This window comes from Setaria italica, chromosome III (assembly GCF_000263155.2).
Source record: "Setaria italica strain Yugu1 chromosome III, Setaria_italica_v2.0, whole genome shotgun sequence".
Classification (NCBI taxonomy): domain Eukaryota; kingdom Viridiplantae; phylum Streptophyta; class Magnoliopsida; order Poales; family Poaceae; genus Setaria; species Setaria italica.
The window spans coordinates 15766822-15783901 of NC_028452.1; the positions used below are offsets into that span (position 1 = coordinate 15766822).

Sequence of the window (17080 nt, forward strand, 5' to 3'; positions counted from 1 at the left end):
AGCTAGGTGTCCGAGGCTGGGCGCCTCGGACAGGAGGAAGGATCTGCGCCTTCCATAATCAAAAGTTGTCACGGTTGAGTTTTTCCGAGACAGGAGGACTCAAGGTCACCGGCAGGGATGATGACGACGCCATGGGTTGAAAGAGGCTAACTCTAGATGTATTTGGAAGAAGACGCTCTGATTACCATGTAAGATGGAAGGAATGTGGTTGCCTACCCGGCATTGCCATGGTGCGTGTTAATATAGGCGCATAAAGCAGCCTCCAAAGGATTACATCTGCAGGTAGTTGTAGATTATGTTCAGTTGTAATCCTATTATTCCTATAGGATACATTTGAGTTGTATTCTATCTCTAAGCCAACCGAACCATATCTATAACTCTTGAATTGCTTAACACCTAAGCTACCGAGCCCAATAATCTGGACTCGGATTACACGAAACATAATCTACTTCCCATGGCCAACGCAGAGGAAGAATCGAAATCTATATCGTCAACGAAGACTCATGTAATGAGTAAGGAGGCGACGGTTCAAACTTTAAACGATCGGCTAGGAACCTGAGGCACGCGGGCATAGGCTTGACGGCAGCTTTGTTTGAAGCTGTTGGATCCATGCACGCGCGGCGCGCGCATAGACACGGTTCGCGTTTCGCCCTCACCTACACAGTCCCGCCATGTTCCGCGCATGTGAGGTGTGTGACAGCTGACCATGTGTGAGTCCCCATTACAGTTGCAGGGACAGCATGCAGGCGTAGGGGCAGGAGCTCTAGCCCACAGGAAGGTTTTGCCCATTCACACTCCCACACCTTCCCTATCTACCTTAAAACGTGCACTGATCATTGAAGCCGTTAACGTGTCTAAGCTTAGTTTAGTTCGCTTGATGGGTTCCCTTCCCTTCACTCGGCTGGCCATTCTTTATGCGCTAGCAGTTCATGTGCTGTGCGCTGTGGACCGACCGACAGATCCGCTCCTGTTCCCATATCCAATCAGTCGGTAGGTGCGCTACACTCTTCTTCTGATCGAGCTCGGGCGGCCAAAGCAGGGCGATCCTAGCTAACAGTTGAGCCTGACAGTGGAGCAACACTAATCAGACTGTCTGATGACGAAGGTTTTTGCAAAGCTCGTCAAAGCAGTCACTGAACTTTCCAGCTTATTAGTTCGTCTCGCTGCTGTCGAATCGCATGCCAAGCGAACAGTCAGTCAGCTAGTCAGCCAGTCACATACTGCATAAGCAAAAACTGCCTTCCAGCGAAGGATCAGGAAAAGCGGTAGGGAGGGAGAATTGACCCGAAACTGCATCAGGCAGCACACAAGATCGATCGCTGCTGATAACGAACCTGGCGCGGCGGACGATGGTATCCACCCGTCCACGAGGCGAGAGCGAGAGGCGGACAGCCCATGCTGCCGCGCCGCGCGGCCGAGCGCGGCGGCGGCGACACCCCAAACGTGAGCGGATCACCTCCGCCCCAGACAAAGGCCATGGGCAATCCCCGTCAGGGAACCGGCCAAGCACGCCCCCCTCGGGGTCCACACAGTTAACGCGCTGCCGCCGCGGCGCCATGCATGCCATTGCCATGGGAGCCTGAAACCAAAACAACTTTTTTTTTTTGCCCCCTCCCGTTCAGAGCCCCCAGTCGCCTGCCGAGCACGAGCAGAGCCAGAGCCCATAGCAGGCTCGCGCGACGCGAGCCATGTGGGGAGTTGGCCTCGCGGGGCCGGGCCGCCGGGGGACCCCGACCCACGGCAGCGCACCGCACCCCCACGGGCACGAGCAGTTGGTGGTGGTGCCCTGTTACGTTACGTGCGCCGTGCGCGCGGCTCGCATGTGCGCCCGACTTGCTTGTATTAACTGCCGGTGGTCTCGCGCACTCGCACGCGCTCTGCTGCGTCCGTGGCCACCGGGCACGTCACTCACTCAGGTCCCCCCCGGCCACGGCCGGCCGGCCTCCGTTTTAATTCCGTCTTCGGCTTTTATGGCCGCCTTTCGTCGTCGCAACCAAGGGAAAATTGCCCGCACGGCCCCAGAGTTTTCTTCCAACCGCCACCGGCGCTTTAGCTTAGAGCTCGGGCTATAAATAGCCGGGCTGGGAGGGCCGAGCTTCCTCACTGCCAGCCAGACGTTCCAAAGCGAGCCGATAGAGCGGTTAGCTTTAGACGACGATACCCTCCCCAAGCTCGGAAGGTAGCTCCTAGCTGGTACTTGTTAGCAATGGCCGTTGCCGGCGCCCTCTTCCTCCTCTTCAGTCTCCTCGCCCGGGAAGCCGCGGCTGGCGGCTACGGCGGGTGGCAGAGCGCGCACGCCACGTTCTACGGAGGCGGCGACGCGTCCGGCACAATGGGTGAGTAACCGATCCAGTCCCCTGCTTCTTCCTCGCCGGCGGCGGCGGCTACAGCTAGCACGTCGCCGTTCTCGATCAGTTCACCAAACAACTCATCCGACTGGATGCTTCTCTGCGCATGGACAGGCGGCGCGTGCGGGTACGGCAACCTGTACAGCAGCGGGTACGGCACGAACACGGCGGCGCTGAGCACGGCGCTGTTCAACGACGGCGCGGCGTGCGGGTCATGCTACGAGCTGCGGTGCCAGAACGCGGGCGGGTCGTGCCTGCCGGGCTCCATCACCGTGACGGCCACCAACTTCTGCCCGCCCAACTACGGCCTCCCCAGCGACGACGGCGGCTGGTGCAACCCGCCGCGCCCGCACTTCGACATGGCCGAGCCGGCCTTCCTCCACATCGCGCAGTACCGCGCCGGCATCGTGCCCGTCGCATTCAGGAGGTAATACACACGCTCATCAGTGACCACGATGCCTGCACAAGTGCACATGGCGGTGGTGGTCACGCACACAGCACACTGCACGTCCGGCCAGCCCCAGCTACGAGACTCACACCGCCACTTTTGTCGTACCACGACGCCCGTGGCTGGCTCGATCAACAGCAACCCAGGCAAGGCAACCAAACCGCGTTCGGTTCGAATGCCTGTGGGCCCCGCACCCGGTCCGGTCCATTAGTTCGGTGGGCCACCCCGCAGATTTGGTACGCGGCGTGGTCCTGGGCGACGTGCATGTGCCCTGCCTTTCAATGTTTGTTTACCGAGCTACGACTGCTCGTCTAGGATCACTTCCACCGCACTTCACTCTCACTCACTCACTCCTGTTGACATTTCGACACCGATCACGATCTGGTCGTCGTTCCTCGTGAAATCTTTTTTCACCTAATACTACGTGTACTACTCACGTAACGTACTACACTGACCGTTGCAATATTGGATGTGAGGGGCTGGTTACTGATCGATGAGCCGCTGCCGATGTCGATGCAGGGTGCCGTGCGTGAAGAAGGGCGGCATCCGGTTCACCATCAACGGCCACTCCTACTTCAACCTGGTGCTGGTGACCAACGTGGCCGGCGCCGGCGACGTGCGGTCCGTCTCCATCCGTGGCTCCCGCACCGGGTGGCAGCCCATGTCCCGGAACTGGGGCCAGAACTGGCAGAGCAACGCCTTCCTCGACCGCCAGGCGCTCTCCTTCCAGGTCACCGCCAGCGATGGCCGCACCGTCACCAGCACCAACGCCGCCCCCGCCGGCTGGCAGTTCGGACAGACCTTCGAGGGCCGCCAGTTCTGAAGACGTACGGACGCGTGCTCTTCATCCATCAGCTTCTTCGTTCTTCTCCGACTCCGACCTATCGAGCGCCGGCCGCAACCAGAGCGGAGACACACGGTGGAGAGGCCGGGATACCATCATCATCATCATCATCAAGCTATTAATTAATCGTCATTGGATAATTTTTTTTTTTGCGTTTTGCGTGCGTGATGCATGGGAAAGACGAGGCCTCTTCGATTTATATTGAAGAAGCGAAGAAGCTCTGCGCTATGCTGAGGCTGCTAATCTAGCACCCGCCTAGGCGTTTTCTTCTCTGGACTCCTCCTCCTAGTACTGATAGTGTACTTGAACAAGAAATAATTGTGATTTATTTTCGAACCTTCATATTGCTGGTGTACTTGTACTCGCACCGGCCTTGCGCCGGAATTGAAAACCGCAAGGCCGCCATTGCTCTGGCTAGCTTTATTTGTTTCTTCACAAGTATGGTAGCTTCTGGTTGGTGCAAGGGTACAGTGGTGGTGGTCGTGACTTTTGGTGTTTGTTGGGGGTGTAAACCCCAAGTACGTATCCTCTCCTCACATGGGTGGGGCACGCATGTCGTGCGTGTTTGTGTTGTGCTGTGCGTACCGCCTGCCTTTCCGCGGCCACGAGCGGTGTCGGTTGCGTCGCCGCGCGGTGTACACTGCTCCTCCTGCTGCTCTAGCTAGCTAGCTGCCGGTGAAGCGCGGCGCAGTACTCCTCCACGTTTCATCCTCTGCGATAGAGGAAGCTCTTGTGATCTGCCGATGTGATTAAGTATCCACTGTTCCTCGCTTGCTCATTTTCTCTGTCTGCATGCATGCATGCCTCAATGCCTGGCGGATCTCTCGAATCTCGATCGACACGTTTGCAGTCCGCATACTAGTAGCATCCAAAGCTATCTTTTTTGCGCTGGCCTGGCCCCATGGTTACTTTGAAGGCGGCTAGCGAAGATACGCTAGTGCCCTGTCGTCTACTTGCCGGAGCTCGGCGCGTGGGCTGTGTGTGATAGGCTTCTAGGCAGGCTATCATGCTGGGACGAACCCTGTCGGTCGCCAAGTTTAACTTCGCCGAGGGAGGCCGAGGAGGCGATGCCGACGCGGGCGAGAAGCGGAAGTTGGAGACGGGGGTGGGGCGCGGCGGTTTCTGGGAAGACGATGCGAGCCGACGGCGGAGAATGGGCCGGCAACAACGAACCGTCCAAGCCCGATCTGGTAACGATCCGTTGCAGCCGCGCTTTGGCTTGCCTGCCTGCTCCAAACCTCAGAGACGTGACGAACCGGGTAACCAGCAAGCCATCTCGTTGACAGCTACGTTCAACAAATTCGCCGAACGCCGCCTTCATCATCGTTGGATTCGCTGCGAAAGGGGATTGTCGTGACTGCGCTTTTGGGTTTGCTGCTCTGCATAACCCGTGGGCACACACGCCGTGGCGGCCGCCACACCGACGCGGATGAGCGCCAAGCACCTCACCAGCCGAATGCTCAAATGGGCTATGCGAGCACGAGGTTCTCGTATAAGTTTGATCCGAATCAATCCGAATGCGCACCCACATTTTGATAGAATTCATGCTAGAAGCGATGGGCCGCAATGTCCTGCTGGGCTTCGCAGGGAAAAAATAAGGAGCCCGCAGGCGCCTGCCGGAACCGCAAGCAAGGCCGTTTCAATTTAAACACGTACACACCTGCTGCTAATTGCACATTATGAGAAGAGTATCAGGATCCAGGAAGCCACTGCAAGAGAGACAACTAACCTGCCGGTTGGAGACCTCGGCGCAGGGCGGAGAGACTCAACTAATCAGAAGGGAATTCGGAACGGAGCAGGGATGCGGCGGGCGTGGTGGTGCCTGGCATGGCAATTCGCCAGAGGCCGACCCGGAGACGGGCAGGCGGTGCAGCGCTCTCTAGCGTACGGCCATGGGCAGTTCCCTCTAAACTCCCAACTTTAACACTATGTAAAAAGAAGATTTCCCATCACATTTGCGGTACATGCATGGAGTACTAAATGTAGACGAAATCAAAAACTAATTGCACAGTTTTGTTATACTTTACGAGACGAATCTTTTGAGCCTAATTAGTCAATATTTGAACAATAATTCACATATACAAACGAAACGCTACAGTTACACATTTATGGCAAAATAACAATTTTGCCACTCCCAAATTGGGAACGCGTGTGGTTGATGCGGAGCGAGGCAGGCTCTGCAGAGCCTGGCAGGTTCGCCACTAAAACCTGTTGGATGTTGGATTTTGCAGGCTCCCCTGCTTAAACCGGCATTGCAAAATGTAGGTTCCTGCAGAGCCCTGCTAATGCTAATTTCGCAGGCGGGCCTAACAGTCCTGCGATAACAGCTAACATATCAATAGACGCCTGATACATATTTAACAATAAAGGGGTGTCAATTTAATCGAGACAGCATGTTAAAACCAAGACTGCAGAAATGACAGTAACAGTAAGCAACGTAATACCATACACATAACTTGAACAAAGCAACCAAAAAACTTTTAATCAGACACGTAAAAACATAACTTAAATAAGAAAAATTTCAAAACGGGCAGAAATGAAATTGAAAGGGAGTACCAATATCATAGAAGACATTGACGTTCAAGTGAGATTATAGCTGAGCACAATTGTTCAAACGAGAAGATATTCTCTTAGCCAACATTCTGACTTCAGATAAAAGTTCTACTAATATAGCAACTCCACACCCTCCTGACTGACGACTCACTGATACTGAATTAAGACATTCATGGCTACCAACAGGCCGGACTTCATGCAGTCGATAGTCTAAACCTATGGGCGAGGAGCATTTGGTGCTGGAGCCGTGGCAGCACCAGCAGGGCCAGGACCACCAGGGCGGGGGCCTCCTTGCCCACCAGCAGGCCTATCCTCCTGAAGAGAACACAAGGCAAGGGATTAGCAATGACAAAAGTATATTACAATGAAAGAACAGAATTGGGAAAACAGAAGTCACAAAAAAAACACATCAACATTAGAGGCTACAAGATCAAGGTTGCCTGTCGAACTAAAGTTCCAGTTTGTATAAAGAACATAACAATTAAAACATCCTCACAGTGTAATTTTCCATTCTTAAATGATCAGCTAAATATGTATGGATATAACTGACAAAGTGAGCAAATGGCGCTAAATATTGGGACCTGTTCATCCCACAGGCACTGTTATTGCCATCGGGGCAACATATTAGTCCCAAGCACATGATACATAAACCTATGGGCAAACATTTATGTTGAAGCTATGGCCTCCAGAACATAACGCACATATGTATGAAAACTGTACCTATTAGCATTTTCCATTCTTAATGATCAGCTAAAATGTATGGCTATTAGCTGACAAAGTGAAAAAATGGAAGTAAATGTTGGGACCTGTTCATCCCACAGGCACAGGGTTCAAGCCATAGGGGCAACATAAAAGTCCCAAACATGACATGTCAAGTTAAAGTGAAAGACCAACATCTTGGAAGCAAAAAAGCCCTACCTGAGACCTTATATCAGACAAACTACTGCTGGCAAATGATCAGCATAGTGCACAGATGTACAGTAAAATATTCAGTGCACAAAAATTTTCTAATGGCAATCATAAGCTTAAGTGTAATATAACATAAATTCAGAGTTCCAGCTTACATCAGACAAAGTGGGTAGCTTTCATTTATGAAAACTTCCGATCCTTAATGACTAGCTAAAAACAGCTGAACAAGTGACTTAAATGGTAGTGTATGTCAGGGACCTGTTCATCCTGCAGGCACTAACAATTGCCATCAACGCAGAACGTAAAGTCCCAAATAAAAATTCTAGACTTCTGTGAGACCCTTAGTTGATCTTGGGAAGCAGGTCACACTGCTTCCAATCCAGTAATTAAAAAACTACAGGCAGAGCTTAACCTTATAGCAGATTCTATTCAACCATCTCAACTGATCAGCTAAGAGCAAATGGTAACCCATAGACAGGTAAATTGCAACCAAATGCCAGGAACCAGATCATGCACAGGGTACTATTAAACTACAATCTAATAGGAACATCACAAAGGCACTAACCCGAACACAATCATTTGGTGCATCATAAGGTACTAACAACCATCAGGATTCACTAGCAAATATGCATTTTACAGATCTGTTCGTGAACAGAACAACTTATTCCATAGGACATCCACCATAATTGTTAAATCAGTATGCGATAAAAGATCCATACCCTGCGCCTGAAGCGTTCCGGGGGCTTGCGGTCACGGCGCTTCTCACGGGATCGGACGCGGACGATGTGAGCGTGGATGGCGCATGAGACGCAGTGGTGCACCTTGGCGTACAGCTTGGGAAGGACGTACCCTGAACCATCAAAACATTTGAACAACCGTCAATCCAACAAAACCAAGATCAAGAAGGGTTGTACTGATGAAACGGATCTTGGTGATGAGATTTACCATCATGGACGCAAGCCTCCTGAACGTCCCTGATGGCCGCCTGCTCCACGATGTTCCTCACCTGGAACCTCTTGATGGCCTTGTCCTGCGACCAGAAAGGCAGGAGCCACGACCGGATCAGAAAATTTTCAACAAGCGAGGTAGAGAGATGAGGAGGCCGTCGAGGCCTTTACTCACCTTGGGGCAGCACTTGGCGCAGTTGGAGCAGCGGATGTACTTGACATGGCCGCGGCCGTGCTTGTTGCGGCCGCCGTTGCGGCGCTTGAAGGTCTGCGCACAGAGAGCAGCAGGTAAGGAAACAGATTAGATCGGAGCTGGACGGGGCAAGGAGAGGTAGATCGAGATTGCTGTTGGAGACTCACCATGGCGGCGGACCGGAGGCGGCGCAAGAGGTCGAGTCCTGAAGCCTCACTAGGGTTTCTCAGGGTCAGGGTGGGAGCATTTATAGGCAGCGGTAGGGTAGTGGAAGAATACCTGGGCCGTTTACTGTTCTGGGCTCGTGAGCCACTATGGGCTGGCCAGTTGGGCTGTTCAATTTTGTGTAAAGTTTCGGATGCACGCAGCTCTTCCCGTTCACCTCGCCTCTCCCGTGTTCACCTCTCCCCGGTCTCACCTCTCTCGTGGCCTTCTTCCTCGCGGCGACTGCTGGGCGAGCGGCGCTCCCCTTCGCCAGGCCCTTCGCCGCCGACGAGCATACACCAGGTACGCCCTTCTATTCCCTTCTCATCCCTTCCCTTCCCTTCCCTTCCCTTCCCGCTGTACGAAACCGAGCACCCCAAACCCTAATGTAAGTTATTGTATTGTATTTGGATCTGACCCAATTACATGGATATGTCATATGTATTATACCCACCTAGCATGACCGCAAAACCAAAGGAGGAAAAACCGTTAAGGCTACCTTTGTTACATGACTCATGGCTGCACTCCTGTGCAGTTTCTTATTTCTTATGATGCTTCTGATTCTGATGTGTAGCAGGCGGTTTGCAGTGAGCTGACCAAGATGTCTGGAAATGTGAGTTGCTCTTATACTTGGACAAAAGGGGATCTCTTTTGATGGCGCACCCCCACCTGATCGGTTGTGTGTTGCATTGTAGCAGCCAGTCGGCGTCGACAATACTTCTCGGAGGAAGTTTGACAAGGAAGAGTACTTGGAGCGAGCTCGACAGAGGGAGCAACGGGAGAAGGTCACACCGCATCTTTTTTTTTCTTTTTGTTTAATTTCATCGACTCTCAAGAAAACTGCGACCATACTTCTCTTTCCCTCTATGTATCGCTAACTTTTGTGTGTTTTGTGGTGCTGATCCAGGATGAAGCCCGGAAAGGCAAGGGTATGTGGTCCAATTATTAGTTCAATAAATATGTACCCGTATCAATTTGTGCTCTATTGAACTCAATTCTTTTCATGTATGCATAAGAAAGGGGCCCTCTTGTGCAAAGACAGCCTTTGAAGCACAGAGACTATGAAGTTGATCTTGAGTCTCGTCTGGGCAAGACTCAGGTTTGTAAAAACTTTTCTATATACTTGTGTATTTAGCATGCTTTTTCTATGCTGCCTGATGCTGTATGAGCTGCTTCGTCATTTTGTTTCAGTTCTGCCCTGGTTTTCTTGTCTCTAGTTTCATCAGTATTTTTGTGGGTTCTTTTGCTACCATCGAATGTGTTGCAAAGCTGTGTAACATTAGAGGTAGATATGGTGCAAAGTGATAGAAATGACTTGCCTTTAGAAAAAGGTCACCTTTCTGTTTTTAATGTTAATTTAACTGTGCCCTTCATTATCTCTTTTTTTCAGGTGGTGACCCCAATTGCACCATTGAATCAGCAGGTTTGTCCAGAAATCTCATAGGACATGGCATTTAGTGTTTACAGTGCTCTTTAAATTTTTTTCATTTTATCGTAATTCCCGACAGAACATGCTAGATTTTTTTTATGTAAATTTAAGCTCATCTGTTCTCAGTTGATCAGTATTCTTTATAGTTTACTTGTTCCTATGTGTACTTTCATGACAAATTCTATTTGGAACCTTACTATTTCTACATAAATGAACCTCTTATAGTCTTATGTTTGGAATTAATTGAAGACTTAAAAAATTTCTTCTCAAGTTTACCTACTTGCTGACAGGCTGGATACTACTGTTCCGTATGTGAATGTGTTGTCAAAGATTCGGCCAACTATTTGGATCATATAAATGGCAAGAAGCGTAAGTGTCTGAGAAAATCTAGTTTAAGTCTCACTTGGTGCATTATGTCTTCATACTTTCAACTTCGGGCCTGTTTTCTTCCACTTGCTAAACTTTAGCACCCGTCACATCGAATGTTTAGATACTAATTAGGAGTATTAAACGTAGACTATTTACAAAACCCATTACATAAGACGAATCTAACTGGCGAGACGAATCTGTTAACTGGCGCTTACTGCCTTGCTAATGTGTTGCTACAGTAAATATTTGCTAATGATGGATTAATTAGGCTTAATTAAGCTTAATAGATTCGTCTCGCCGTTTAGATTCCACTTATGTAATTGGTTTTGTAAATAGTCTACGTTTACTACTCCTAATTAGTATCTAAACATTCGATGTGACACGTGCTAAAAATAAGACACGGGAAGAAAACGCCCCCTTCATGTTTTGCGGTTTGAACATTTGGCAGATCAGAGAGCATTGGGCATGTCTATGCGCGTTGAAAGGGCATCACTCGAACAGGTAGAATATCTGAGCTTGTGTGTTTGATACTTGGACCCACAATTGGAAATTAACAATACTAGCAGATCCACATTCAAATTCAGATATCATGATACATCAGTTCCCTTTGGCACAACATCTTGCTTGTGTGGTATCCATCTTGTGAGAGAAGCTTCGCAACTTCTGCTTCTTAGTTTACATGCAGCCTTCCTTCCTCATAAGTTCCTGTAGAATCCAGCCATTTGGCAGCAGTCACACTTTGTCTATTTTCTGTTTGCTTTTATGGTGAAGCAGAAACTGTGATAAAGAGGTGGTATTATTTTGACTGGGTCATTTGAGGCTAGTTAGGTTTCTTGTCCTATATAAGGATTTTCAGTCAATTCTCTTCTTTCCCCGTCTGTTATTTGTTTACACAAGTAACTTTCTGGCTGCAGGTTCAGAAAAGGTTTGAGGCACTTAAGAAGAGGAAGGACCCAAGCACCTTTACTGAACAAGGTAAGAAAAAGAAATTCCTCATGTACGGTCTCAGTTTCACTCTGTGGTGTTCTTCAGAATGAAATCTTCCCATGGTGTATAACTCTGCAAGAAATTACTAGCTAAATCATCCCCTTGCTGTTTTCAGATTTGGATGAGAGAATAATGAAACAACAGCAAGAGGAGGAGGAGAGGAAACGGCAACGCAAAGAAAAGAAAAAAGAGAAGAAAGTAAGTGCAGCCATACGCATGAATGCATGCATATAGTAATTTCTTCTTTCTTTTTGAAATAGAAATTACATTGACAGTTCCATGGTATCAAATGGTTTCAGAGAGAACAAGCAGCTCAACACGAGCCTGAGGATGTGGACCCAGACATTGCTGCCATGATGGGTTTCGGAGGGTTCGGTTCATCGAAGAAGTGAACGTGTTCAGTTGGCAGCATCACTTTGGTGAACTTTGAAACCATATGCACCTGTGCTACAAAGATAATCACGTTGACAGATCCGTGATAATTGTATGGACTTTGATGGAGGATGCTAAGTCCAACACTGAATATTGAACTTGAAAATGTCGTTGTGCCTGAGAGTTCAGTCTATAATTAGCATCCGAGAGTGTTCTGTACTTGTTTACTGTTTTATGGAGGATGCTTGCCATAGAAACAGTTCGTAGTCAAAAGTTATTAGCATTTGGCAATGCAGATGCGCACAGTTGAGTGAACGAACAACGAAGGATAATATGTTTCAGTCATTTTGGAGAAGAACAAATCGCACTATATTTCCTTAAACTTGTATGGTGCACTTACACTTGCTCCCACTGTTGCAAAATTTAGATCGTCCACCGTTGCAAAATTTAGATCGTTTTAGTTTTTTTAAGGTCGTGTTGGCTTTTTTAAGTACATAGATTTTGCTATTATGTAGATTTCTTTATCCGTGCTCTCAACAGCTCTTTCTTCTCTCACGATTCGTGCTCGTCCAAGTCCAACTATGGTCGGTGGTGGTAGACGGCTGGCGATGAAGTGGGTCCTCCTGCTCTTGCTCCTCATTCCTCTCTCGGATTGAGGCATGGTGGTGGCTGGGTTAGGGTTTCCGGTTCGTGTTTTTCGGGGGAGGGCTCCATGACTGGTGGGCTTAGAGTGTCCGGTGGTGGCGGACGACAATTGGTGGGAGGGGCCGACGGCAGGGGGGAGCGGCTTCCTCAGTTAGCGAATGGTAAGGTGGAGGCCTGTGGGTGGCTCGGCCGGTGGCGCCATTGCTGGCTGTGGCAGGGGCAATCCAATGCTACGTTACATGGATACACGAGGAAGGTGTCGTATCTCGTATCGAATACGGCTAGGATACATGATGGATACGCACAGCCAGGGGCAATCTAATGCTACGTTACATGAATACACGAGGAAGGTGTCGTATCCCGTATCGGATACGGTTAGGATACGTGATGGATACATATCAAAACGTATCTAGAATAAAAATAAATATAGTGATGGATACGTATCAAAACGTATACAGAATAAAAATAAATATAGTAAATGTTGATACGTGGGCCGACACGTATCGGACTGATTTTACGATATGGCCCAGTCCAACAACACCTATTATCCACACACACCCGCTACCCTACCGGCTCCAGCGGTCCAGCCCCCATCCCGACATTAACACGCATAGCGCCGCCGGCTCCTCGCCCGCCCGCTCGGTGGCCACCACACAAGCGCCTCCGCTCGCTGGAGGGGGCACCAGGTTGCCGCCCACCGGAGAAGGACCTCCGCCAGGGGATGCTCCGTAGCTCCGATTTGCCTGCGAAGAAGCTCTGCGGCTATGACAACCAAGCCTACGACGGAACTCATTGTCAAGCCAGCGACAGTCTGTGAGTTTCTTCCCCATCAGCTTGTTCGGTGTCCCTTCCCTTTCCCAATATACTTTTGTTCTTCGGTTCTTGATATTTAGCTGCTCGATTTTCCAATTCCCTTCCTCATCCTGATCTTTCGCCAGCGGATAGTAGCACCAAATTCGAGCGTGCTAGTGCTACTTTTTCTTTGCCTAGTGCCTACCGGCTACCACTCCTCCTTCAAGCAATAACAATAATAAGAACAAGAGGAGACATGCTTCACCAATTATCAAATTTTTGGCATTGCAAGATCGTAAGCACTTCAACCTGGTTATTGTTGTAAAATTTGTTATGCATTGTTTTTTATATATTAAAAATTTGACGAAACGTATGAGCGTATCATATTGTTTGGAAAATTCACGTATTTGTATCCGCCCGTATACGTGTCTAATTTAATTTCGTTGAATTGTAATATTATCTTTATTACTTTATGGGAAGACGTAAATGGTCAACCCGTCTACGTTTACGTCTCCGCATGGCGCAGGCGCACCCTCTCATCCATCCTTATTCCTTATAGGCGCAAATCCCCCACCCCTGCGGCCCTACCGGCCAGAGTTCATCTCCACAGCCAGATTTGTCCGTCCGTGCTCTCGACAGCTCTCTTCTCTCCTCCGACGATTCGTGCTTGTCCAACTGTGGTCGGTGGTGGTAGACGGCCGGCGACGAGGTGGGTCTTCCTGCTCCTGCTCCTCGTTCCTCTCTCGGATTGAGGCATGGTGGTGGCTGGGTTAGGGTTTCCGGTTCGGGGTCGGCGGGGGAGGGCTCCATGGCCAGCGGGCTTAGAGTGTCTGGCGGCGGCAGTAGGCACGGCGGCGGGGGCGGATCGAGGGTGGCGAGGTGAGGTGCCGCGGGTGGCGGACGACAACCGGCGGGAAGGGCCGACGGCGGGGGCGAGCGACTTCCTCAGTTAGCGAATGCTGGGGTGGTGGGCGGTTTGTGGGTGGCGCGGCCGGCGGCGCCATTGCCGGCGGTGGCAGGGGCGTCCAGTTCATTGAATCTGGACTGTGGATGCCGTCGCCCCAAATGTTGCATGTGCAGGCGTTAGTAAACTCCTTGATTTATTTCCGTGTCGAAGCTGCGCATCATGGCTGGCACGCCTTTCTCCTTCACCTTTTTGTCATGTGATGTTTTATTTTAGCAACAGGGAAATAGGAATTAACTTTTGTCTTTCAAATTGAAAGGTTTGGTTCGTTTAGCTCTTGCATCCTGGTTTGTGTTGAATTAATGAATTTTTATGGCATTAAACACTTTGCTACCTTTTTATAGGAGGTACCATCTTCAATATTTAAACATAATTTATTAATCGTTTGTACTCTTATTTGTGTGATTTCAATGAGAATGTGTGGCATGCGTATATGATCTTTTTTACTACGAGTTTTGTCTCACATGTTTGCCCCACCTAAAATTTACAGTGTGCTCCGCCCATGGCTGCGGCGAAGATCAAATCCACCACGCTATCCATCACCCACAAGTGCCGGGTACTGCTCGCCAGCAACATGAGCGCCAGCTCGTCCCTTATCACCTGCTGCTGTTCTTGCTCTGACTTGCCTCACCCCTTGCTTTCACAGAACATCTTGGCTGCTGGTTGGGAAGCCCACCTGAACACTATCAAGGCCGACGCCAAGGGAAGGTGCGTGCACCCGGTTGCTACTCTCTCGACTCATACCGCTCATGTCGTGTTTTCCTTATATCTGTGCAAATAAGGCCTGGAACTGCAAGAGTTCTTCGTTTTGATTGGTCTTGGTTGGGGGTGCTCTTGGGCAGCAAGGAGGAGATTTACACGTCGAGGGTGCACTACATGATCCAGAAGGGCACGCCCTACTTGATCGTCCCCGAGAATGACATGCACAACATTGTAAAGCTCTCAGTAATTATTCTTTGTTTACTTGATGATGTTCAACCAACATTAGTTGCTGTTACTGGTTAAATTGCATTACTTTTGTGGAATCTTGTGCTGGATAGAACATTGTAATCGATGAGCGGGGTTCTCTTGCGGTGTGCAGTCCAATACGGGGTCGGGTTGTGAGCTTGCTGAAGTCACTCCAAAAGGTCCTCCTCTATGAAGTTCAACTTCAGAGCGTCAATCTTTAAAAATTCTGCCGGTTTGCTTTTCTCCTATTGCTTATATACATTTTATCAACTTATAATCTGTCAAATGCAGATGCCTCCTCGTGTTGCTATGACCGGTGATGTTCTGCGCCTGAAAGACTCGAAGGTAACTTGTTTTGAAATCCCTAGCAGGTTAGCAGAGATGAATATGCTTTGTTGCCTATTATAGGTAGTAAGGTGATGACAATTAATCTCCATACATTGTGCTCAAGGTTCCAATTATTGCCGATAGCCTGAAGAAAGCTATTATGAAGGAACACGAAGCTTCTAGTGCAGCTAGTCATGGAGTGTCAGCAATATTGTCTTCTGCGGGTGCTACCTGCAGGTCACGAAGCGAGGGCCTCCTTAGTCTACTCAATGAGGAGAGCTCTTACAGCATCTTCAAATTTGACATTGGGTCTGTAATGTGTGCTTGTTGATTTTGATGTTTGGAATCTTTTCTTATTACTCATTCAAGTAGATTCAGCAAGCATATCTTCCTTGCAGTTCATGTGTCTACATAGATTCCTCTGGGAGCAGCCATAATATTGAGTTAGACAGCTTCGAACCACCAAAACCAGATATGCTAAGTAAGCTCTTTTCCTGATTGTTAAGCTCTTTCGCCTCTGCATCAGCACCTTTATTCTTTCAATGGATGCTACATGGAGACTACATGTTAAGCTAGATATTTAACACTAGTATGCTACTTGTCGGATTGCTCTCAACAATTATACATTTCTGCACCTTCTCATTTTGCACCACTATGTTCATTTCCTAATTATATATTCTCCTTCCTAGTGCCCTTCTCTGCAAAGCTTATTGATGGTATCAACCGAAGTGACTCAAGAAGGAGAGCACTAATACTTTTCTGTTTTGAGTATTTTAATGTGTGGGCAAGAGTAAGTGGTTCTCTTATATATGCACAAATTGCAATGTTGCATAGCATACTCTTGTAGCCTCTCACTTGTGAGGCTTTTTTCATCTTGTCCAAATTATGACCTTTCCACTGGTTCAATACAATTGACCATTGTCCTCTGCCTTTGCTTGCAGAAAGCAGTCATGCTTTCCATTGACCACCATGGTTTTGATGTGCTCGCCAAAGTCCCTGAAAGAATCACGCTAGCTAATGTCTCTCAACAATACCACTGGAAAGAGTTCAGGTTCACATTCAAGGAACCAGCCAAGGATGCTGAGGGCTTCTGCCGCACACTGGTTGAGTTAGAGGACGAAGTTCTGCAGAGCGTGAAGACGTACAGCGGTTTAGGGTGACAACCCACTTGCCACAATCTGAATCAGTGGGGAACAAATATATTCAGATTCCTGTACTCATCTTTTGTTTAGCGGTTTAGGGTGACTGCCAACTTGCCACAATCTGAATAAGTGAGGAACAAGATAATATATATTCAGATTCCTGTAGTTACCTTTTATGGTTTGAGGTTGGTATACTTTTGGACTATGATGTTTGAACTTGGAGCAGCAAACTTGCAATATCAGATTGAATTGAAATATAAATCCTTACAGTCGAGTGAAAACCCTTTTACATTCAGATTTTCTTCAGCCTGAATGATTGAGCTCCTCGGTACTGTATTACACTACAACGTTCTGCGTAATATCATTATTTTCTACCTCAGCTGAATATGCTCTGGTGCTCCTGTTCTTCTTTTTTTTAGAACATGGTGCTCCTGTCCTTAAGTAGGTTCATAATGTCTAAGAAACACAGCTGAGAGGCTTTTGTGCAATCCTGTTGGACGGTACCTGCCGTACGTTGCCGAAGGTTTTAGCATTCAAACTTGGGTTGATCCTTGGATCCACGCCTCTGTGACAAAAGAGTTACTGGACCCACGAGGCCACGACCGAACCGATCGCGGGCGAAAGGGGAAGACGACTGCCGGCCGGCCGGCCGCGCCACG

General features: G+C 48.9%; 4 protein-coding genes across 9 annotated transcripts; 3 read left to right on the forward strand and 1 right to left on the reverse strand.

The window, feature by feature from the left end:
• Positions 1-2087: 2087 nt before the first annotated feature.
• Positions 2088-4069, forward strand: LOC101774695 (expansin-A4). The gene is made up of 3 exons (XM_004961688.3): positions 2088-2336; positions 2463-2775; positions 3316-4069. The coding sequence occupies exons 1-3, from the start codon at positions 2207-2209 to the stop codon at positions 3617-3619; spliced, it is 747 nt and encodes a 248-aa protein (XP_004961745.1). The 5' UTR covers positions 2088-2206; the 3' UTR covers positions 3620-4069.
• Positions 4070-6177: 2108 nt separating this feature from the next.
• On the reverse strand, positions 6178-8593 carry LOC101774286 (40S ribosomal protein S26). The gene is made up of 5 exons (XM_004961687.3): positions 8410-8593; positions 8225-8317; positions 8048-8132; positions 7822-7952; positions 6178-6508 (listed from the first exon to the last, which is right to left on the reverse strand). Exons 1-5 carry the CDS (start codon positions 8410-8412, stop codon positions 6410-6412), a joined length of 411 nt encoding a protein of 136 aa, XP_004961744.1. The 5' UTR covers positions 8413-8593; the 3' UTR covers positions 6178-6409.
• Positions 8586-11985, forward strand: LOC101775097 (zinc finger matrin-type protein 2). 6 transcript variants are annotated; one of them, XM_004961691.3, is made up of 11 exons: positions 8586-8749; positions 9035-9059; positions 9142-9231; positions 9354-9375; positions 9463-9545; positions 9837-9869; positions 10166-10244; positions 10693-10745; positions 11159-11219; positions 11347-11429; positions 11531-11985. In XM_004961691.3, the coding sequence occupies exons 1-11, from the start codon at positions 8601-8603 to the stop codon at positions 11621-11623; spliced, it is 771 nt and encodes a 256-aa protein (XP_004961748.2). In that variant the 5' UTR covers positions 8586-8600; the 3' UTR covers positions 11624-11985. The 6 variants fall into 6 exon arrangements, with proteins under 6 accessions (XP_004961748.2, XP_004961751.2, XP_004961747.1 ...); XM_004961694.3 differs by having other exon boundaries at positions 9145-9231; XM_004961690.3 differs by having other exon boundaries at positions 8614-8749; positions 9021-9059.
• Positions 11986-13626: 1641 nt separating this feature from the next.
• Positions 13627-16716, forward strand: LOC101776852. The gene is made up of 10 exons (XM_004961695.3): positions 13627-13749; positions 14495-14560; positions 14651-14712; positions 14847-14937; positions 15045-15131; positions 15244-15297; positions 15404-15588; positions 15678-15760; positions 15969-16069; positions 16221-16716. The coding sequence occupies exons 2-10, from the start codon at positions 14507-14509 to the stop codon at positions 16437-16439; spliced, it is 936 nt and encodes a 311-aa protein (XP_004961752.1). The 5' UTR covers positions 13627-13749; positions 14495-14506; the 3' UTR covers positions 16440-16716.
• Positions 16717-17080: the final 364 nt, after the last annotated feature.